The sequence below is a fragment of the Eretmochelys imbricata genome, chromosome 3 (genome assembly GCF_965152235.1).
Source record: "Eretmochelys imbricata isolate rEreImb1 chromosome 3, rEreImb1.hap1, whole genome shotgun sequence".
In the NCBI taxonomy this organism is placed as follows: Eukaryota; Metazoa; Chordata; order Testudines; family Cheloniidae; genus Eretmochelys; species Eretmochelys imbricata.
The window spans coordinates 45,836,858-45,861,310 of record NC_135574.1 but is presented as its reverse complement, the minus strand read 5'-3'; the positions used below and the strand labels follow the sequence as shown (position 1 = coordinate 45,861,310).

Here is a 24,453-nt window from a genome sequence, read left to right as displayed (position 1 = left end):
ATCAGCTGATTTAGAAGTTCTCTTGCCAGAGCTGTTTTGGCATCAGCTCTCAGCACTTGCCCTTGGGTTGTCTCTTCTTTATTTTTATTTTAAACATTGTGTGCAATGTTCCATTAGACTTCTATCTCAGACATCCAGCAATGGGATTTAACCATCTCTGGTAAGGCTGTTCTTAAAATTTTCATTAGTTAGGGACTACGTGTGACTTGTATTGTTGCTTCAAACGGTCACACGTAGTGAATAAAAAAATAACATGTTGTGGGGGTTTCACTGTCTCTCCCCCCAGAAGCTGAGGATTAAAACACTAACATTGAAATTTTGAGAACTATATTAAATAACTGAAGAGACTACTTTAGCAGCAGGTAAACAGTGAGCAAATTACAGCCTCATGAGCAAAAAGACCATTTTGTGAACAGCTGACTATGGCCAATAATCTTTTTTGCAGATTTCAGGCACTGTACTTTGACTTTTAGACGTGTAAAACACTTAAGCAGTGCCGCTTCACAATAAAATGCCAGTAACACACACTTTATATTTAGGAGGCTGATGACCTTTTGACCCCTTCTCTGTATTGTGCTTTCTGGTTCGGCTTTATTCTTCTGGTTATTTTGCCATTGTAGAAGTTGTTAGAACTGGAGCTTTCATCTGTTCTAGTAAGTTGTGTCTTCCTTCTCTCCTCACCCCACTCCCTCTCCCCCAACCCTCCACACGTCCTATTCTTTCAGACTTTCAGTCAGTTTAGTTTTATGCTGCTGTCCATCACTGCAGAATCTGAAACACCTTCCACATGGCAAAAGCGAAGAGTAGTGGACTCCATGGAGTCTCTGGCTCTTCCTTTCTGGTGTGAAAATTCTGATTGGGAGGTTGTCTTTGTTCAGTCAGTTTGTTTGCTCCATGGGTGGGGGGGGTTGTTTTTTTGTGGAGGTGGGGGGAAGGGTAATGTTGTGGAAGCCGCCCATTGCAAGGAAACCACTCCTAATTAACTGAAAATGTCTGTGAAGTTATTAAAAATTCCACACACACCCATACATTTCACACTTCAACTAGTATTTTTTACTTTGCTGTTCTAAACCAAACACAGCACTTGAGTATTGCCAGCTCTTATGACTTTTATTGTGGGTCGCATGATATTTGGTATCTTGCATAAAGCCCCGCAGCATGTAGCCCGGGGGGTGTGCAGGGGAACCGCTCCCCACCCCAGCTCGCCTCTACCTCCCTGGGCCTGAGCACGAAGCAGCCTGCTTCTCAGCCCTCCCCGGCTTCCCACATGAACAGCTGATTCGTGGGAAACCTGTGGGGGGAAGTGGGGAGGTGGAGAAGCAGAGCCGGGCGGCACGTTCAGGGGAGGAAGCGGAGGTGAGCTGGGGCCAGGCGCGGGGCAGAGAGCTGCCGGTGGTTGCTCTGCACCCACCAGATTTTCCAGAGAGTCGGTGCCTAAGGCACCACTTCTGATGTTTTCGGTGGGGGGAGCGGCCGCTCCTCGTGCTCCCCCCCTAGCTACACTACTCTGGCTCTTAGGGGTGGGTCATGTTGGACATGGTGGCCCACGAGACCCTCCTGCCTGGTTCTGGGGGCAGTCAGGGGAGAGGGGTGAAAGGGGCAGAGGTCCGGGGGGGGGGCATCAAGGAATGCGGGGGGTTGGATGGGGCAGGGGTCCCCTGGGGGGGGAGGGGCATTAAGGAATGCAGGGGGTTGGATGGGGCAGAGGTCCCCCGGGGGGTGGGCCACAACCCCCTCATGGGGTGAGGAGGGAACCGGTTAAGATTTTGGCAGCTCATCACTGACCTTAACTGTCTGTCTGGACCCTGCTGATGCAGTTCGTTAGTGAGTCTGCTCAAAGAAGGGTAGATTGAAGCATGCCAGGGAATTGTTAGTGCCCGTCAGCAGGCTACACATGGATGCTTAATTTGTGGCAGGCTAGTGCAGGATGGCTTGATTTAAATCACACAGTGGAAAGCCTCAATTTGAATTATCAATTTTTAATCTAATTTCCATTTGTGCTTCAGTTATTGTCTAAAGGAAGGTGCATTCTTGTAGGTTGATATAACCATTAAAATATGTTGATTTACAACTAAATAGAGCCTTTATGTTGGACTTGGTAGCTTTTTGCTACCAAGGAGGGTACACTGTTATATAGATTTAGTTAAGCAGCTATCTAGCTTAATATTTTAAGATTCTTACTAATTGTACAATGTTGGTATGTTAGAAAATGGTGAATAATGTATTGCTTATTGACTAGATAATTAACTTTTTGCTCACGAATTCTGTAAAGCTGCATTAAAATGGTAACTGAAATTTAATTAAACATGCACAACAGCATATAAAACTTATTTATTAAACAAAGCAACTTTAAATGTTCAGCATACATAAACGTCACTGTTTTTTCCTTCCCCTTAAGAGCTGGAGAGTAAGTTTTCATGGTAGCTGAGTCATAAATATTAATGATCTGAGAACTGAGCCAATCAGAGTTCAGGTAGGGAGAAACTATAAAATAGGAGTATGAGGCCATCCAGGTGGGATCAGTGGATGACCCTGATGAGGTACATACTGGTGTCTCTAGAATCAGAAGTTGGTTCGCAACACCAGTGGTGACTTTGCCAGTCTTTCGCACCTAGTAGGACAGCACCCCCCCAACCCCTCCCCAGGATCAAGCTCTTTATCCATATTTATACCTTTGTGCCATATTTATAAAGCTTGATCTCAAAAGTTATTCCGCGCATCCCCCCCCCGATTCTTTTTTTTATAGAGAAAAGTAGCCTTTAACTCAACATTTTGGTTTCATAGCGGCTCCTGGATTCAGCACATGTATTCTTTATTGAACTATTTTGGAGGTTATGATAAGATTAAGGCCTTAACATAGTTTACATTAAATTCAGATTTAATTTTAAATAGGTTGATTTTTTTTAATAAAAAATTATTTAAATAACAATGAAAAAATACAATTTAAATATTTTTTTCTGAAAAAATCATTTAATCCAACATGGGCTAGCGTGGGTGGATTTACGCTGTAGCTTGCCATGACCATTATCACAGAAATAACTTTTCTCACTCTCTGTTTTTATAGGCTGTACAATGGAATCCCTGGATCAAACAATCAATAGCTACCTGGATGTCTGGTTCGGGCCAAGAGGTAAGTTGTTTTATAAATATGTACATTTAATTTCTAGAACCAATGTTCAAATGCAGATATTGGAGTATAGAAACTGCCATAGTGGAAGAGATTGGCCCTCTAGTATCCTGAAGCTAATAGTAGTTTGTGTCAGCTGCTTTGGTGCCCATAAACACGCAATTGTGCGAAACTGTGATGCTCAGAGAAGAGGGCTTCTGACGCTACTGAGCGATCGGCTTATGACTTGAAGAGTGAGAAATGACAGACCTTGAAACTTTATCTGAGCTAATATACTGCAGCTGCTATTTTTATTCCTATAAATGTCAATCTGTTTTTTGGTCTTACTCAGGTAGTTGCCTCAACAATACCCTGCAACATGAAATTCTTCAGATTAATTAAATGTTGCATGAAAAATACCCTGTTTTTTAAGTTCGTTCTTCAGGAAGTACCCTCTTGTAACGAGGGAGAGGATAAATAGGGATGTCTGACTGGTCTTCAGTAACATTCATTAATTAAAATGACACTATCTTATCTCCTCGTTTTCAAATGAATTAGTTTTGTTTGGTCTTTTATATTTTTTCTCATGTCCCTAATGCCTTATGCTCCTAATCTGTTTTGCTTACCTTCTTTCATTTTTTTTCTTTTCTCCTTTTTGAGATGAGATGACAAAATGAATACCATATTCTAGCTGAGGAGGTTCTATCTGTTTTATGTACTGGCTTTATAATATGCTACATATTTGTCATGTTTTGAAAACATTGATCTGAAAAAAAGTACATCAAAACAGTTTGCAGGCTTTCCCTCAACCTCCACAAAGCTTTAAGGCTTCATTTTAGGGCCTTATTAATGATCTGGATGATGGGATGAATTGCACCCTCAGCAAATTCATGGATGACACTAAACTGGGGAGAGAGGTAGATATGCTGGAGGGTGAGGATAGGGTCCAGAGTGACCTAGACAAATTGGAGGATTGGGTCAAAAGAAATCTGATGAGGTTCAACAAGGGCAAGTGCAGAGTCCTGCACTTAGGATGGAAAAATCCCATGCACTGCTACAGGCTGGGGACTGACTGGCTATAAGCGGCAGTTCTGCAGAAAAGGACCTGGGGATTACAGTGGATGAGAAGCTGGATATGAGTCAACAGTGTGCCCTTGTTACTAGGAAGGCTAACTGCATATTGGGCTGCATTAATAGGAGCATTGCCAGCAGATCGGGTGGAGTGATTATTCCCCTCTGTTCGGCACTGGTGAGACCACATCTGGAGTATTGTGTCCAGTTTTGGGCCCCCCACTACAGAAAGGATGTGGACAAATTGGAGAGAGTGCAATGAAAATGATCAGGGGGCTGGGGCACATGACTTATGAGGAGAGGCTGAAGGAACTGGGCTTGTTTAGTCTGCAGAAGAGAAGAGGTGAGGGGGGATTTGATAGCAGCCTTCAGCAGCTTGAAGGAGGGTTCCAAAGAGGATAGAACTAGGCTGTTCTCAGTGGTGGCAGATGACTGAACAAGGAGGAAGGGTCTCAAGTTGCAGTGGGGGAGGTCTAGGTTGGATATTAGGAAACACTATTTCACATGGTGGGTGGTGAAGCACTGGAATGGGTTACCTAGGGAGTTGGTGGAATCTCCTCCTTAGAGGTTTAAGGCCTGGCTTGACAAAGCCCTGACTGAGTTGGGGTTGGATCTGTTTTGAGGAGGGGATTGGACTAGATGCCTTCCTGAGGTGTCTTCCAACCCTAATCTTCTAGGATTCTATATCCACACTGCAGTCATGGGGTGTGATTGCAACTCGCACAGGCATACCTGAGCTAGCTTTAATGGAGCTAGCTCAAGTATCAGAGCAGCTGAAGCTGTAGCTGAATGGACATCTGCATGGGTTAGCTGTCTGAACAGGTGTTGAAGGTTGTGGGTGGGCTTGTGTGGCCTGTGCTGCTGTGGTTTTAGTGCTCCCAAGTACAGCTAGCTCAGCTAGAATAAAGCTACTTCAGGTATGTTTAGGTGAGCTGCAGTCACACCCTATGACTGCAGTGTAGATTGCCCCCAGACTGCAGTATGGCTTCTGAGCCCCACTAAAATAGAGCTGGAGCCTCTTCACTGCCACAGGGTGTCTAAACTGAATTGGTGTGAGCTCGTATTAGACTGTTTTTTGATCCCATTGTAGACAGGCCTCTATGGAATGGGACAAGCTGACAACTTCTCCGTGACCATTTCTTTATGTGTATTTCAGTTCAAAAAGTGATTTTTGTAAAAAGAGGGTCATATTTGTTTGAATATTTTTATATCCATATCAAATTTGTTCAGTTTGCTGTTTAAAAAGGTTTTGTCTACTTGCCAGTCTTACAACTCTCCCTGGAAATCAGACTGTCAATTGGGCTGTTTTCCTTCTCATGCAACACCAATAAAAAGGTTCCAACAGCCAAATTATGCTGTAACACTAGTGTAAAATCAGTGTCCTGTTTGGGTTTGCACTAGTGTAACTTACTGCTTGGAATATAGTGTGTGATGCACAATAAGGAATCCAATTCCCATTCCTAGCCATGCTGGCTCCTAAGGACTAGCAGAAATAAAAACTGTAAGAATGTACTTTTGTTAATACAGTAAGCGGAAACTAGCTATGTTGATATATTAGTCTTTCAGGGAGAAAGGAAGAAACAAATGGAAAAACAGCATGGTGAAGTTATCTGTTTTAAAACTTATTCAGAATCTTCTTCTGTCCCAACTACCAAAGATAGATTTCAAGTAATAGTTTAAAACACTTAGCAGCAATAACTCCCTTTTGAAAGCAGTGTTTTCTTTGGGAGCAGCATTACTTGCTTTTTGCTTAGCGACAGTGTGATTAAATGTAACCTTGCTATATATGAAAGTTATTGTGTAATTAAGAACAATCAGCATTTCTAGTAAGTTTTTATTTGCTGTTGTTCCATCAAGCATTTTCTTTCATTCACATTGGTTCACGTTAGGTGACTGAGAAAAATGTTTTCCTGACATAGTAACAGTGTTTTAAATATTTCCATGTACTTATAGGCTTATAATAACAATGTTTTAAATATTTCCATGTACTAAATCTCTGTAGTAAATTTTGTTTTTGTTTTTTTCATTCTATTTCAGATCCCAGAGTAAAAGGATGGCTTCTTCTGGATAACTATATACCTACTTTTATCTTCTCTGTCTTATACTTATTAATCGTATGGATAGGACCAAAGTACATGCAGAATAAACAACCATTCTCATGCCGGGGAATTCTAGTGGTCTATAACGTTGGACTTACGCTACTGTCACTTTATATGTTTTATGAGGTAGGAGGGTTTTTTGGTGGTGTGTTTTTTGTTTTTTTTTCTGCAGTACCCTATTTAACCCCCACTTACACCAGAAACCTGTCTGTTGTGCATATTGTTGTGCTAAACTTGGTAAAATAACTGCAGAAATGTTGCAACAATTCTTCAGAGGTGTCTTCTCCAAAGAAAATCACCATTATTACTAAGTTCCTACGAGCACTTCCATTAATACCCTTGAGGATGGTGTGCAAAATCAACAGCAAAATAAGTTGTTCTGAAATGTGAAGCTCTCCTTCAGCACACAGTGGAAGAGGAAAACTCAACTTTCTTGACTTGTTATAGTCTACAGGTAAACCTCGGTAGTATTTGAGTAGTTCCAAACTACTCTCCTAAAAAAGTACCACAGTCAAGCTGTTCTAAGAATGGGTAAAAAGAAAAGGAGTACTTGTGGCACCTTAGAGACTAACAACTTTATTTGAGCATAAGCTTTCGTGAGCTACAGCTCACTTTAGCTTATGCTCAAATAAATTTGTTAGTCTCTAAGGTGCCACAAGTACTCCTTTTCTTTTTGCTAATACAGACTAACACAGCTGCTACTCTGAAACCTAAGAATGGGTAGTTGTATCACATGTCACTAGGGAGTGTGGAATATAATTTTATTTAAATGTATTACATCCACATCTTAATCTTTGCTTTTGCACATTTGAGAATCACATCTTCTGAATCATCTTGGTTGTTCAGAAACAGAAATATGTTAGCACACTTGGGATTCCATTGTTTTAACAAAGTTAAAACCAGATTATTTAATATAATTCCTTCAACTTTGGGTGGTACTGTGTGTTTGTTTTATTTTACAAGATAGAGATCCAGAAACTATAAATTCTATCCTATCCCATCAACCACATCAGTAAGAATGTTCACAGTTAATATGCTGGGGTTAAATTTTTTTCAGTATGTACTTAAAGTAATTAACTTTGATTTTTTTTTTAATATTTTAAGCTTCATATCACTTAAATAATTGTGTAAATATGATAGGTATGTGTATTGTTACTCCATGCAAATATGTTTAGTGACAAATTAAGCATAAGCAATATCACCACAGACTTCATGACAAACATATTAATTTATGGAACATAGATTCATTAGGTCAGAAGGAACCATTATGATCATCTAGTCTGACCACCTGCACAACGCAGGCCACAGAATTTCACCCACCCACTCCTGCGAAAAACCTCTCACCTATGTCTGAGCTATTGAAGTCCTCAAATCATGGTTTAAAGACTTCAAGGAGCAGAGAATCCTCCAGCAAGTGACCTGTGCCCCATGCTACAGAGAATGGAAGAGGCCCTGGAGGTTTTTCGTCTATCTGCCCTGGAGGAAAATTCCTTCCTGACCCCAAATATGGCGATCAGCTAAACCCTGAACATATGGGCAAGATTCAACAGCCAGATACTACAGAAAATTCTTTCCTGGGTAACTCAGATTCCACCCCATCTAATATCCCATCACAGGCCATTGGGCCTATTTACCATGAATATTTAATTACCAAAACCATGTTATCCCATCATACCATCTCCTCCATAAACTTATCGAGTTTAATCTTAAAACCAGATAGATCTTTTGCCCCCACTGCTTCCCTTGGAAGGCTATTCCAAAACATCACTCCTCTGATGGCTAGAAACCTTCGTCTAATTTCTAGTCTAAATTTCCTGGTGGCCAGTTTATATCCATTTGTTCTTGTGTCCACATTGGTACTGAGCTTAAATAATTCCTCTCCCTCTCCGGTATTTATCCCTCTGATATATTTATAGAGAGCAATCATATCTCCCCTCAACCTTCTTTTAGTTAGGCTAAACAAGCCAAGTTCCTTGAGTCTCCTTTCATAAGACAAGTTTTCCATTCATCGGATTATCCTAGTAGCCCTTCTCTGTACCTGTTCCAGTTTGAATTCATCCTTCTTAAACATGGGAGACCAGAACTGCACACAGTATTCCAGGTGAGGTCTCACCAGTGCCTTGTATAACGGTACTAAAACCTCCTTATCCCTACTGGAAATACTTCTCCTGATGCATCCCAAGACCACATTAGCTTTTTTCATGGCCATATCACATACTATAATGCCAAAGAAATCTGCACTTATATAAGTGTAGATAAAATTCCCATTGTAGCTGATCTCTTCTAGCGCTCAGAATAACACTCATATTTTCCACATGACATTTTTGTAACAGGGTAGGGGGATGGCCTAGTAACCACTAAGAAGTCTTTTCCATTACTAATGTTTGATTCTGTGAACTTAGAGCACTGGACTGAGACTCACGGCACTGGGTTCTGTTCCTGGCTCTGCCAGTGAGCTACTGGGTAACCTTGTGCAAGTTACTTTCCCTTTCTGTGTGCCAGCTTCCCCATCTGTAAAATGGGGATAATGATACTGATCTCCTTTATTAAAGTGATCTACTGATGGAAAGCACTATACAAGCTAAGTATTATCATCATTATTATTATTAATTCATTTTTTTACTTAAACGTTATTCCTTCACACTATTCCATATACAATATTCTGTAAACTTTATATGATGTAAAGCCTTTATAGTTATATTACAGTTGAACTGCTTCTCTTTTGCATAGCAATCTCCCTGCTTATTAAGCACCGTTTGCCTTGTCAACTCAGCTAAATCAAATGCATGTTTATATTTTTTTAACACTTGCCTGGCATTACTCATGTGGCTTGGAAAACTGCCATAAATTCACATAGTCAATGTGAGTTCTTTGATCTGGTGAAAGGAAAAATAAAACCTCACCTGTAGGCTATATGATCAGTGACTAGAGCTTAAATTTAAAAACTGTCTTTTGAACATAGTCTTTGCTACTGCAAATATATAATGCAACTTGATTTTCAGTGTTAGCATTATATTGAGTGATCTTGTTATCTGTGTGAAAATATCCATTCAGCATTGTCTGGCCAGACTACAACTTTATTCACTTAAAATGTCTGGAACTGCCCAGCAAGAAATTGTACAGTGCAGCTCAACATCCTTTCCTTAATCGCTTCCATTGATTCCCAACCATGTCCCAGCTAACTCGCTGCTGAGACCCCAATGTCCTCCCCTTACTTGAGGTGAAAGGGGTTGGAGGTTGGCTCTTCTGTCCAGATGTAGGAGCCCCAAACCCCCATTCTTCAGCTCCCTTAAGGGTTGCCTTCCTTCAAATCCTTTCCCAATCCATTTTATCCAATAACTATATCCTTTCCATAGAGTACCTGCTCTGGCATCTGTCATGAGCTCTATGTACTGAGGTGCAGCATTACAACCTAAGTCCCTTACTCCACCCGACTGGATCCCAAACTTATTGTGGGGAAAGACAAAAAGCCCACCCCGCTTCGGCCAATCTGGCAGCTAGGGAAAAATTCCTTCCCAGCCCCCCAGGGATAAAGGTAACTAGCAAAACAAATCAAAAGGGAACCTGGTCCTTTTGTCAAGTTCATGGGTGAGTGAATGCTGCCAGCCTGATCCCCGTAAAAGAGGGGCTCTCTGGGGCTCCATGGGGTATAAATCAGACATGCCAAACCCACAAAAATAAACTGCAGAAATTGGGCGCTTTTTTTGTTGTTGGCTTAATTGGTTTGTGAGTTGCTTGTTGGCTAGTTTTTGGCTTGTTGTAGCTTTTTGCTTTTTTTTGATCAGCTTCCGGCAAGCAGGAGCAAGGGGCGTGGGAAGGCGGGGGGGAAGAGTCAGGGGTGCACAGCGAGCCCACCACTGTCCCAGACCGCAGGCCGGGCGGGATCTAGTCACATAGAGTGTTGGGGTTCTAAGGGATTGAGTTGTTTTGACCTCGTTTTGAAATAGGATTAGCTTGATTTTTGGCTTATTGTGAAAGTCAGGGTGCTTATTTACCGTGTCAAAGTTGGCAGCTGTGGTATAAATACTCCCCAGATGTACACTCTTACAGGCAGCAGGAAGGGCAGTGCAGTGGCCTTCTCCTGGCCTGGCCCTAGCTGCACACTGTCCTTCCTGTCCATCTCTGTAAGCTTTCCTTCTCCCTACCTGTTGTAGAGGAGCCCTTAAAGGGACAATACCTCTTTTCTTCCAGCTAGCCAGACAGAGACCTTCCCCCCACCCTGTGTGGTGAGCACATTAGTGGGCGTGATATAACTATTTTTATAAACAGGCACCCACAAAGCTACAGTGCTACACAGGGTACTGAGGCCATTAACATTTAATGTATGTTTTAGTAAATTTTAAATTTTGTGACTTAGCGTTTTGTAACCTAAACTACATTATATGTATACAGTGCATTTCTGTTCAGCACCTAAGAAAACTTCTAGGGTAAAGAAAATCAGTTCTTCAAACCCCTGGATAAACTCCTTTCAATAGTCTCTGCATTGTGTCCATACTTATGTAGTCTTACAATGGCAGAGTTGAGGGCAAGCATGATCATGGTGTGCCAGCTAAGACCCTGAACCTGTGAAAAATTTCACATGGGAGAAGTCCTACTGACTTTGGACAATTTGCTTGCTTAATATTAAGCCTGTGCATGTTTACTCCATACCACCAATGTTGACAATTCACAATTTCACTGTAGGAGAGCATCTCTTTTGCTAACGAGACATATCAGAATGTTCATCCTTTCCAGCATCCTGTTTGAAAAAGTAGTGCTTTTATATGAAATTTGGCAATAATGTACTATGGACACTTCATTGTATATTCATATTTGACACTTATGTCTACGACTTTTTTTAAGTACATAAAACATTTAGCAGCTTGCAGTTACTGTACCTGATATTGTATTTGGAATCTTGCTGCAATTTTATTAATTATTGTGAGTCATGACAGGAACACCATTTGCTAATCTTGTTTAAAAGAATGAGTTTTCTAGAATCTGAGATAATTGGGTCAGCATACAACTAAGTCAACATCCCAACTAAGATGTGATTAAACTTAACCAATGTGGCTTTCTGTCCTTTAGAACTGAGCACTTATTTGTAAAGACAAATTTTTACACACTTTTTCCTTCAGTTTGCTTTCGTAGCCCTGGTCTACACTGCGGGGGGGGGGGGGGGGGATCGATCTAAGTTACGCAACTTCAGCTACGTGAGTAACGTAGCTGAAGTCGATGTACTTAGATCGACTTACCGTGGTGTCTCCACCGCAGCGAGTCAAGTGCTGCCACTCTCCCGTCGACTCTGCCTGCGCCTCTCATGGCGCTGGAGTACAGGAGTCAAGAGGAGAGCGCTCAGGGGTTGATTTATCGCGTTTAGACTAGACGCGATAATTGATCCCCGCTGGATAGATCGTTGCTCGCCAGTCCGGCGGGTAGTGAAGACATACCCTTAGGATCAGAAAAATAAGTTTGAGCTTTTGCCTCTTCTCCATTTTCACCTAAAATTCTTGTGCTCTGAAGTCCCCCTGTTCACCTGTATTTGCCAATATGCAATATCTCTGGGTCCCTTGTTTTAATTGGGAAAGCTTCCTGACAGCATGGAGACTAAAGTTCTGTGTTTGTATCAACAGAGCAGCAAGTTTGTACATATTGCCTCACTAACGTGCCTCAGTCCAGACCTTCTGTTAGTGCAGGTTACACTGTACAGTTTTATTTTGTGCAGGGTCTTTGACACAAACAGTAACCCCAAACCACTTTATAAATTCAGTAATACAATTACAAAACTAAAGTAAAAATGAAAGCAGAGAGGGAGAAAGTAACAGGCCATAACCAAGGGACAAAAACAAACTCTTAACTGTAGGGTCTTCACTTGATGTTGTTAAAGATTCTGCTTTGGTTTCTCAGAACTAAATGACCATACTGTTAATTTGGAGTAGCATTTTTAAAAATTGTCTTTAGAATAGTTAACTTTGTGTAATTTAAACATCACATGCTCTCTGTATTTCTGCTGGAAACTGCTCATTCATTCCGCTACAGTCAGTCTTTTGTAGACAGCTGCATTTCATAAGAAAAGACCTGTCCATGATCTAGCATTGACAGTGTCATTAGGAAAGAGTTGAACTCCACTTGGGTTCCTGCCATATTGAAAATACAGCTACAGGACTTCCCTAGTTACAGCTGAAAAGTACAGAGACTCATAGGCCCTAAGTGGTTAGGGGACCTACCTATGCTGTAAACACAAGATTAGTGATTCCCAAGTGAGTCAAGACTTATTGCAGAGCCAGTCAATACCAGCGGTAAGGTGGCCTAGCCTCATCTCCTGTAAACAGAGAGTAGGTGTGGGAGACAAGTTAGTAAACTGTTGTTCATCAAATGATAGCACAGAATTGTGCAGGTCATGTAGACCGTAACAATATAAACAATGTTTCATTCCAGTACTTGCAGCTATGTAAATAATACATTTGAGAACAATTACTGGTCCGGTCAGTGTGTCCCATGTGTGGCTAGTTCCTTAATTGTCCTTTTAATATGTGCTGAAGTAATGTAGAGCTAATGAATGTGGCTAAAAGAAACTTGAGTAAGTTAGCAAAAGCAAGCATGGTTGATTATTTTTCATGTTTTAGAAAAATCAGAGCATATTGTGAGCACTTCTGGAAACAAATGAGTAGTAAGTTATTTGAAATAGTCTCTGACTACAGGTCCGTCCTTGCCTTTAAAAGGCTGCATCAGAACACCATTGGTCACTTTACTTAAGTGGAAGAAACTTCATACCAGGTTTAATTACAAGTTTAAAAAAAACCTGTTTGGATTGCACTACTCAAACATACCAATTACTCTGGGAAAATAAGCTTATGGTATGTAGGGTTGTTGACTAACTGGAATAAATACAGTGTAAATGTTGTGGTTAGTCCATTTTAATGGCCCCTAGAACGATGAGAATTATGTAAGGTTTTTCTGCACAATGTGCTGAAACAAGGTTTTATGCTACTTGACTAACTTGAGGATGCTAAAGAATCCATATAGCTTTTCAGTCTTCAGTTATTCAAAGCTCTTTTCCTGCTGTCATAATTATGGTCTCAATGCAGCACCCACTGTGCAGATATGAAGTTGGTTCTTTGGCATGCATCTGCTTTTAAATGTTTATGCACACAGAGATCAGGGGTCTCCTCTTGGGTGAGAAGTACAATAGTAGAATTGTATTTTCCTTATGGGTAAGCAGTTGGTTAGACTGACATAAAGCAGAATAGATTGATATATTGCTATTGGAGGTTTTTTAGCTTATCGCTCCATGCAAGGCTGCAGCTGTCCTCCGATAAGAGTTTCTCATTTGTGTTATGGTGATGCTCAGTTTGATTCTTTCATCCATACATTCATAAGAGGACTCTAAGTGTATGTACTAGTGTATCGTTAATTGCATGCTTTAAATGGTGGTGTTAGTGTTGAAGATCAAAAATGGTGACACAAACTGACTTCGGATTTTGTTTTGATTTTTAAAGTAAAACTGTAACTGTTCCAAAGAACTTCACATATTTTGGAAAAAAAAATTAGGGAGAAAAATGATGCTCTAGTTGTGAAAAAATTGACATTAGAAAGGGGCAGGCCATTTAAGTGGTTAACTTCTATAAGATATAACTAGGACTAATTTACTACCCACTCTCCAATTCTGAGGTACATGCAAGTAAATTAACACCTCTTATCCTTATCTTATTTAACTACATCATTTTCAGTGGTTATGTAAAACTCTTTGTAACCCAAGTCATCCCTAGTGACACTGGCAGGGAAACCCTATATTAGCACTTTGTTGGCAAGTACTGTGATTAAATGTTCTTGATAACCCAGTTCCAGCATGAGTGTGGATGGGGCCAGAAATGGATGACTCTTGTTCTGAATACTCATTTCTGAACTTTTTTTCCTTTTGCACCTGGAAATTATCTAAATCAGTTATCACTCTTCTTTTTTTAAAAAGAAGTGCCCAAAATGCCAAACTTTATAATCACATGGATAATTTAATAGCAACATGCATGGGGGATGGGGAAGACTGCTGGGAATCTCTGGGTGTGTCTACCCAGTGAGCAGCAGCCCAAGGCAGCAAGTCTCGAGCTCAGGTTGACAGACTCGGGCTTACAGGCCTTTCATTATGGAGCTACAAATAGCTGTGCAGACATTGGAGCTCAGGCTGAAGTGCGGACTCTGAAGTCCCTCCTCAGGCTTCAGAGCCTGAGCTCCAGCCGGATCTGCAATGTCTACACAAATGTCAGGGGTAGCCATGTTAGTCTGTATCCACAAAAACAACAAGGAGTCTGTTAGTCTTTAGGGTGCTAACAGATTTATTTGGGCATAAGCTTTTGTGGGTAAAAAAACACTTCTTCAGATGCATCTGAAGAATGCATCTGAAGAAGTGGTTTTTTACCCATGAAAGCTTATGCCCAAATAAATCTGTTAGCTGTGTAGACATTTTAAAGACTATTCTTAGTGGAAGCCTGAGTTTGTTGACCTGGGCTCTGAGTCTCGCTGCCATTCGTTGTGTAGAGGTACCTTATGGAAATCTCTACACTGCGATTTAAAAACCTGCCTCTGGCCTGTGCCAGCTGACCAAGGCTCCTGGGGCTCAGGCTAAGGGGCTGTTTCACTGCAGCACAGACTTGTGAGCTTGGATTTGAGCCCTGGCTCTAGGATCCTGTGATGTGGGAGGATCCCAGAGATCAGGATGCATCCCGAGCCCAAATGTCTACACCACAGTTAAACGCCCCTTAGCACAGGCCAGCCGCAGGTGGCTAATTGCAGTGTAGGTATACCCTACAAGGCTAGAAGCAGTCAAACACAACCCATTCCGTTCAAGAGCTGTAATGGGAACATAGTAACAAAGGAAAAATAAATGAAAACTTACAGCTTGGTTCAAGCTGTTAATGTACATGTGATGGGGGTGCCCAGAATCTTTGTAATAGTAATTTGTGTGTACAAGTCTTATCTCACACAATGCCAGGAAATCGATAACCACCTACATAACGCAGGTAGTCATTTGGTTGGCTGGAACAAGGCAGCATTGAAAGGTTTAATATTTAAAGTAATCTTGAAGAATCAGAATGTAGCAGAATACTGTACTATGGACACTTCATTGCATATTCATATTTGACACTTATGTCTACAACTTTCTTTAAGTACATAAAACATTTAGCAGCTTGCAGTTACTGTACCTGATATTGTATTTGGAGTCTTGCTACAGTTTTATTCTCCATGTTTTCAGACAATAAATCATTCTGAAAATGTGAATAATTTGACACAATGGAGGAAAGGTGAACTACTTCCAAACAAGTAAAACAGTTAACATGATTTGAATTCAATACCTTTTGAAGTATTAGGCATGGGGAAAGCTTCGGTACAATGGAAATGTTCAGGTATTTTTTTTGCCATCAGAAGGCACTGGGCATGCAACATAAGGGCTGTAAAACTCCAGCAGTTTTCCTTTCCTAGTACATACACTGTGCACATAAAACTTAGTATCTTTTCTTCAAAAAAGACAAAACTTACTTTTTGTCGATTTTCTGCAGAAGTGGGGCACTTAATCAGCTAAAAAATGTTTTTGTGCTCTAAAATAGGTTTGTTCAAAAACGCACACAAATCTTTCAAAACTTGATGGGGATGGGACCTTCACCTGTCCTGTTTAGTCCAGGACACAGTAATTGGAGCAGGAAGGGTGGTGGGGAAAAATATGGAACTGTTGTTAACTTGGTGTTCAATCACTACCATGATTCAGTTACTGTTTGGGGCTTAAATTGTAACCTAATGTCACATTTAGATGTCCCGGAATCGGTCAGTAAAGCTGCGGCCATGGTTCAGGTGTACTGTCAAGTGCAATATTTTTATCAATGATACCTTATTCTTTCATCTTGTCAGCTGGTTACAGGAGTATGGGAAGGAGGATACAATTTCTTCTGTCAGGACACACACAGTGGAGGTGAAGCTGATATGAAGGTAACATTATTTGTTATAACTCTCAATTACTACTTTAAATTTTCTCTTTGCAGATGAGTGAAGAGCGGAACAGGATTTATCTTTATCCACATTAAAGAGGCCCTCCCCCTTTCCCCCATTGTACTCAGTGCACAGAAAGTACATGTTGAAACTTGGCAGTTAGTCCCTAATATGATCTAATCACTAGGTCCCTACCAAATTCATGGCCATGAAAAACGTGTCACAGACAGTGAAATCTGGTCTCCCACTGTGAAATCTGGTCTTTTGTGTGCTTTTACCCTATACGACACAGATTTTGCAGAGGAGACCAGCGTTTCTCAAATTGGGGGTCCTGTCCCAAAAGGGAGTTGCAGGAGGGTCACACGGTTATTTTGGGGGGCTCATGGTATTGCCACCCTTCTGTGCTGACTTCAGAGCTAGGCAGCTGGAGAGCGGTGGCTGTTAACCAGGCACTCAGCTCTGAAGGCAGTGCCCTGCCAGCAGTAGTGCAGAAGTAAGGGTAGCAATACCATACCATGCCACCCTTACTTCCGCATTGCTGCTGGTGGCAGCTCTGCCTTCAGAGCTGGGCTCCTAGCCAGCAGCTGCTGCTCTCCAATTGCTCAGCTGTGAAGGCAGAGCCTCTGCGAGCAGCAGCGGAGAAGTAAGGGTAGCAGTACTGCAACCCCTCCTACGATAACCTTGCAACACACATCCCCACAACTCCTTTTTGGGTCAGGACTCCTACAATTACAACACTCTGAAATTTCACATTTAAATAGCTGAAATAATAAAATTTATGATTTTTATTTTTTTTTAAATCCTATGACTGCAAAATTGACCAAAATGGACTGTGAATTTGGTAGGGCCCTGCTAATCACATTTGGTATTTGAAAAGACCTCTTGAGGCTGGATTCATGTTTGACACCTACTATGTCCATTACTGCGGCATCTGGGTACACTTAACATTTTAAAAAATGTTCTAAAATGAGGGTTTTTTTATAACAACTCTTCTCCTCCCCACACCTGACCACCCTGCTGTGAACTGCTTTTCTCCTCTACACATCATGGAAGTGTTTTGCTGAGGATGGGGGATGTTTTCCACAGAGAGCAAAACAGGAATACGTTGATGAAACATCCTGCCTTGTGTCTCAGTGCACCCTAGGCGCACTTTAATAGCCTCATAAAATATTTTCTGTCATCCTTCCGTCTCAATTATAGCTGCCTCTTTAGACTCATGTCTCTTACAGAAAACTTGAAGCAAGGAATGTGCTGAGCTTTCCAATGAATCGCCATGAATATCTAGAAGTAGTGAGATGTGTTCTGTTGACTTGAGAGAATTGCAGGGACAACTCGTGAATTTCTTATTTTTCCCTCCTCTCTGTGTAGATCGTACGTGTCCTTTGGTGGTACTACTTCTCCAAACTCATCGAATTCATGGACACTTTCTTTTTCATTTTGCGAAAAAATCATTACCAGATCACTGTTCTTCATGTCTATCACCATGCATCCATGCTGAACATCTGGTGGTTTGTTATGAACTGGGTGCCTTGTGGTCACTGTAAGTACTATGGAGGAGAGAACCTACAACAGACCTACGCTGTTTTATTTAAGGCCAAATTGTGCCACAGGATGCATATTAGCAACTCACATTGGCTTCAGTCTCAGAATCTGGCCCATCTTGCTTAAAATGCAGCAAAAAAAATTAAGGTGCTTTATTAAATTACAAGGAGTACCAATAGTTGCAGGTATGAAACTGCCTGTAGGCCCTTCCTGCAATGACTGAACAATGGAAGCATTTCGGTGTAGATAGAGAATGTATTTCCTGCAAAACCTAATCTATTTGCCTGCTGCTGTAGAGTGGCTCTGACACCTGTCAGAGTGTCAGCTGTGCTTACTTGCTTTTACAGCACATGCAAATATTCAAGCAAAGCTTCCAAGGAGAAACAAGTTTTAAGTCAGGCTTCGAAGCCTGTTGCAGGTATGTGTAAAGTGGCTAATTGCTGGAAATCAAACCATGTCTGAATCCATCAAACTTTGCTCACTCAGGATGTCTTTCCCTTTAATTTACTCTAGTCTATGGGTGGCCATAACAAATTATTTCAGTTAAAGTCTTTGTCCCATGGGCACTCATGAACTTGACTGTATGCTCTTTTGCCTCTTCCCCTGTCTCCTCTTTTTTTTAAAACCTTACTAAATACTGTTGGCCTTTTGCAACCTCACTTGGATTCTTTTAATTTCATTTGCTTTTAACTGACCTTGTATCCCAAATGTGTTAGCATAAAAATATGGGGGAGGTGACAGTAATGTAGAGGGTGGGTCAGTGATTTTGTTGATTAGACCTTAGCATAGCTTTGCTGAAGGAAAGTTTGTATAGGATCAGTCTGTGTCACCAACGTGGTGTGCATAAGAAATACCAGTTGTGTGGATAGAAAAACTGCAAAACCCTCAAAACTCTTCTTGCAAGCAGAACAGTCCAGAAACTGCACTTATTTCTTACTGTCAACATATGAGCAAATAATATTTAACTTCAGAAGCGTGCATGTGTAACTATGTTGTTGTAGAGCAGTGGTGCAGACCCCATTGGAAATCTTAGACAGAGGGTCAGCAGATCACAGGTTGAAAACCACTGTTCTAGAGAGAAGTCAAGCACCTATTTGTCTTAGCTTTACAACAGTAAAAACCGCACAATCACACATTTAAGTGGTCTTAAAAATGCTTGATTACTCCCTGTTTATATTGGGTTTTCTTTTTTTCAAGCTAGCTGTTCTACTCAGGCTTTGATAGCATATGCAATTTAGTGATAGGCAGCTAAAACTTAAAATCCTTTAATGACAGAGAAGCCATTGTAAACAAAGGCAAATAAAGTGGGTAAATTGAGCTTTTGAAAATCCCCAGAATATTGTCTTGTAACCAAAAGCAGACTCCTAGTTTCAGTGGAAATGCCTAGCAAAGAAGGATAGGTCTAAAATTAGACCTGTGAAGCTTCGGTTTCTGGACATGTTTGTGCACCTCCCCCTCTTGCCTCCTCAATTTTTTTTGAGCAGAGAGAGTTGAAATGAACAAGAACCCTAGTTGGATAAGTGGAGCAGACAGGTAGGCGTGGAAGGTTGGCACAAAATGCACTGATCGTGTGCACAGTTGCAAAGGCCCCTGAGCTTAATGCCTATTTGAGAGTCTGACTCTCTTTTAGCCTTTAGTTTTGGGGAAACTGATTATTTAAAAAGGTCCTGATGATGTTTAAAAAGTCACCTTCTGTGGCTGTCCATTTTAGCACTGTTCAGGTTCCATGTGCCAACTTGTGTTGTGTATTAAAATACCCTTTCTTCCCCTCTCTGTCTTTAGCATACTTTGGTGCCACTCTTAACAGTTTTATCCATGTCCTGATGTACTCCTACTATGGATTGTCTGCTATTCCAGCTATGCGCCCGTATCTGTGGTGGAAGAAATACATCACTCAGGGGCAGCTGGTGAGTTGTTCAGTTTTTGGTTCCCTGCCAGACTTCTCTGGATCTGGAGGAGCTGTTTTTCTATGCCTGTAATAAAGGGAGGGTCTCCATGGTGGCCTCAGGTAAGCCAGCATAGATGTCCTATAGGAGGGACCCAAGGACAGCCACCACATGCTATGGTCCCAGGTAATGTGACAGTGGGTTTCACCTCCCAGATCTTTCCACGTTCCACCAATCTTGAACCTGAATACTTCATTTGGATGGGTGGATTTTACCCTTTTAATCCATTTAAGATAAATAACTCCTGCACAGGATTCACTAAGTGCTTTGAGGTGAAGCAATATTTGTAAAATAAAGAGCTTTCAAAAATAACAAATACAGTATTGTGGTCTGAACAAAGGTCTGTCAACAAATGTTTACTAAAAATCCCTATTCCTGGCATAAAGGCAAAATCTCTTCAGACTCATTTTAGCAACCATTTTGACTTATTTAGAAATTATTTCACTAGTTCTTGGTCTGTTGGTTTGTTTCCCCTTCTTTTCACTACTATGCTTTTATTTTTTTTCATCTTTCAGATTCAATTTGTCCTAACAATCTTCCAGACAAGTTGTGGTGTTGTTTGGCCATGTGCCTTCCCTATGGGATGGCTGTATTTCCAGATCTCCTATATGATTTCTTTGATTATCCTCTTCACAAATTTCTACATTCAGGTAAAACAAATGTTCGTTTATTCATTCATTCATTCATTCATTCATTCTTTACACCAATCTTATTTGAAAGCCTTGAAACATGTGGTTTTCCCCTCTTCAGTATAAATGTTTTTTCACTATTGGCACTTGTCAGCCCTTCTTCATGTTGGGGTCCCGTATGCTGTATGTGCAGCTCAGGGAGATTAGGAATTTGAATAACATGATCATAACAACATCTAGGAAATTTCTCCAAATCTTGACTTGTAAAATAATCCTTTGCCAGAAATACATAAAACTATTTGGAACTGTTTGCATTGACGCTTGCTCCCCCCCCCCCCAAAAAAAAAAATACAGAACACTAGCATGCTAGCATTAAGTCTCTGGCTCAAAAATTCAGCATAATAGCTACTGGAAAAATGTATCTCTGAATGTGTTGAGGACTTAGTGTATATCGCAGTAATCAGGGTCCTGTGCTAGGATGTGCAAGTCAGTGCACATGTTTAATTGCTCTGAGGGAACAGGCCCTTTGTATGTGACTTAAAACAAAACTTTGTGCACATCTATGTATTTTAGACTTACAAAAAGAAGGCATCCTCCAGAAGGAAAGAATATCAGAATGGCTCTACAGCCGCTGTGAACGGGTACACAAACAGCTTTTCTTCCCTCGAGAACAATGTGAAACAAAGAAAACAAAGAAAGGATTGAAGACCAAACTGAGAAACCATTTTGATACCACAGACAACAAAATAATCTGATTGTAAGCACAATAAGAGTTGTGCACTGATATCCTAACAGCTACTGTAACTATTCCTGCCTAGAATAGTGTGATTTATGTAGGACTTAACCTGTGCAAACACCCTAGAAACTGTATACAGTTAAAGTTAATAATTCTAGGCATCACTGACCCCGCTATAGACTGTGGAAGGGAGTATTATTGTAGTATATGACACTGCTGTTGCCTTACTAGTGACTATAATAGGTGCTGAATTATGATTCACAGTTTCAAAACACTGTAATCCAAACTCATGTTTTTTACTGTAGATTATGCATGTGATTGTAAATGTAATTTGTACAATGTTGGTTTCAGTAGGTAAACACACATGCCTTAAAAAAAAAAAAATTAAAAAGCAGGGCCCAAAGCTTATTAATGCTTTGAAAATTAGGGTACGTTTCAACTTTGAGTTGATTGACATTTTAATAAGTCATTTAGAAAAATCCACTGATCGGTTTACTGTACTGTATGTAGTGCATAATATTAAGTATCTCCTACACGTTACAGTGAAATTGGAAATAGCGCCTTTAGTTTTGTATATTTGGCTTTAATTGACTAAGCAGTCACAATCGAGATGGAAGTTTATTTTACCTTTTTAACAGATCTTATTTTTTTATTTTGCATAATGCTTAAGCAGGCCAGCAAGACTTAAATATTAATTGTCTCTAAGAGTTCGAGGATATACAGGGAAGGTACATCCTGGTTTTTTATTTCTGTGAATTGCTAAATTGCAAAGCAGTTTTTAATACTGGAAACTGCCAGTTTCAAGCATTGTGGTACCACAGCCATATTCATGTTTCAGAAGTGACTGGATAGTCTATGACCTTAGTAAAGTTCTTTTAAAAATGACGATAAAGGATGCTTTTCAAATGTAACTGTTCATATTTAAGTTGGCATTTGTGTTGCTATTTGCATAGCATACTTTGTCATTCTTAAAATGTGCCTAGCTCACAAAAATACTTTTTTTCCCAGAAAGTAAAATTAAACAGATTAAGTCACACAGAGACAGATCAAAAAACAAACCTTTGGAAATGTGCTGGAGATGAGTTTCCTGAGTGTAAGCTGTGTAGATCACCTGTAACTTTTTGGCTTATCTACAGGTTTGTTTAGAACTGCTTGTTAAAATTCCTATTAATGTAAAATCTTGCCTTGCACACATGAGGAGTCAGTTGCAAATACCACCTCTATAGCTGGTATGTTATCTACTATCGTGGAGTTTAGATTATGAATACATTTATTCATTGAGCTCAGAACATTTAACTAATCATGCAAGACATCCTGTTGGTCATTTGCTTAAGTTTGTATGTTAACTATTTTGTTTGATATTTATATAAATATCAGTTTTACCATCTTTAACTTTTTTTTAATTTTTTTGCACATCTGTTAGGGAAATAATGAGTTTTCCTGTTAGCCTTGGGGGTTTTCTTTACTTGTTTTAAAGGAGACACAACATCTGTTTACATTTTACATTGTCAAAGCTTGTGTGTCTTCATTTCTAGGTACTGGTTTGCACAGTCTTTACATATTTCAGTACAGCAGCTGTAATGTTCAAAATACGCTGTCTAAGTGTGCTAGAAATAAACCCTTAGCTCATCTGAATATACCTACATTGTTAATGTTTGACATTGTTTAATCATTAAAACATTTTTGATTATCTCTGGCCAATTCCATAGTGCTTTATTTTATGGATTTGATACTGCACCTTATTTTGTATGATGCCAAGAGAGAACTATCATGGTCTTTAGAAATAAGGGGGAACTACAAACGCTTACAGAAATTTCACACGCATACATCAAATAACTAACTCCTTACAAGAAACATTGACAGCTACCAAACACATAGCAGTTCCTTGGCTATAATTGTAGAAATAATTATCCACATGGGTGGATTAAACCTCTCAGTGGAATTACTGTAGAGTGGGATGTGTGGTCTGAGCACAGGACAAAAATTATAGTCCCAGCCATATCACCTAATCTTCCTGACTCAGAAACCCAGTCTCTAAAATGGCAATAATGCCTATCTCAAAAGTACTGAAGAACGATTAATGTTTGTACAACCTTCCCTAAGATCTCGTGCCCTTATCTGTGTGCCCTAACTGTACCAAAAGCATTTAATTGATCTTATACAATGGCCATCACCATGGTATCTGAAAACCTCACAAAATCCATGAAGTGTATGCAACTACTTGTGTGCTGGTTTACACATGGAGTGATTCAGGAACAGCTGTTCCTGAATCATGTGTAGACAAGTGCTAACTCTCTTCCCTCCAGTCTGCATGCTGTTATTGTGAGAAGGCTGAATCAAGGAAGTAGGCTTTGCTTTTTGCTCTGAAGGTTATTCTGATGTCTTCCAGGAGTGAGTTCCAGTTTTGTGGGCCAATAACTAAGCAAGCTCTGTCTCCTGCACTCATTAATTTAACGCTTGAGGTTGACAGAGTGGAGTGTAGAACTCCTGGGGGGCTTTGATCACATTGGGCAATGCAATCCCTCAGGTAACTAGCCTCTTCCATGCCTAGCTTTTAAAATGAAGGCTAAAACCTTAAACTGAACCTGATATTCCCTGGGGAGTCAGCAGAGAGAGTGGAGTACTACAGTGATGTGCTGTGAGGAGCATTTGTTGCTGGGCAGCTGGGTTGCTGTATTCTGAACTTAACAGTTCCTTTTAAGGGCAGTGGCTTCATCGCTACAAAACAATATAATAATTAAGCCTTGCAGTCATGAATGCCTAGTTCCCTGTGGCTGTATCCAAATGCAACAAGAGAGAATGCAGTCTTGGGGCCAGCTGTCAGTGGAAGAAAGGGTGTAAATTGGAATGTTCCACCCACACACAGCCAGGTTTCCTTACACAAGCTAAATCACTGTAAGATGCACAATGGTTCTCTAGCTGTTACATACTATATCTATTGCCTGATAGTAAATGAAAGGTTTGAGAGGGTGTGTAGAGTCTATCAGCCTTCACTGTACTATACTGAGCAGTGAACAGATTGGGGCAAAAAGCTTAGCACTTAAATAGAGAGTGGACAGTCAGGAAACCTAGTATGTATTCCCAGCTCTGCCGCTGACCTGCTTTGTGACCGTAGATTTGTCATTGCTCCTGTCTGCCTCAGTTTCCCCACTTGTGACATGGGGATTATGATTTCATTAGTAAAACACTTCGATGGATGAAAAGTGCTATATAAGGAAGTTCAATTTTAATAATAGATACAGCTATGACTGCTGCCATCTTGGCAGGGAGTGAACTGGGGACCTCTAAAAGCATAAGTCTCTACAACTCAGGCTAAAGAGCCAGGCTCTGTAGATTATTCCCTGTGGACTGGACACAGTGGGGACCCACA

At 40.5% G+C, this 24,453-nt stretch overlaps 1 protein-coding gene across 1 annotated transcript in view; it reads left to right on the top strand.

Moving 5' to 3' along the window:
* The window catches only part of ELOVL5 (ELOVL fatty acid elongase 5), a 57,061-nt gene extending 34,286 nt beyond the window's left edge, over positions 1-22,775 (top strand). The window contains exons 2-8 of the mRNA XM_077812642.1: positions 3,065-3,130; positions 6,215-6,402; positions 16,153-16,230; positions 17,599-17,770; positions 19,555-19,679; positions 20,234-20,368; positions 20,921-22,775. Coding sequence (XP_077668768.1) covers positions 3,073-3,130; positions 6,215-6,402; positions 16,153-16,230; positions 17,599-17,770; positions 19,555-19,679; positions 20,234-20,368; positions 20,921-21,052 — 888 coding nt within the window. The 5' untranslated portion in view covers positions 3,065-3,072 and the 3' untranslated portion in view covers positions 21,053-22,775. The remainder of the gene's footprint in view (positions 1-3,064; positions 3,131-6,214; positions 6,403-16,152; positions 16,231-17,598; positions 17,771-19,554; positions 19,680-20,233; positions 20,369-20,920) is intronic.
* Positions 22,776-24,453: the final 1,678 nt, after the last annotated feature.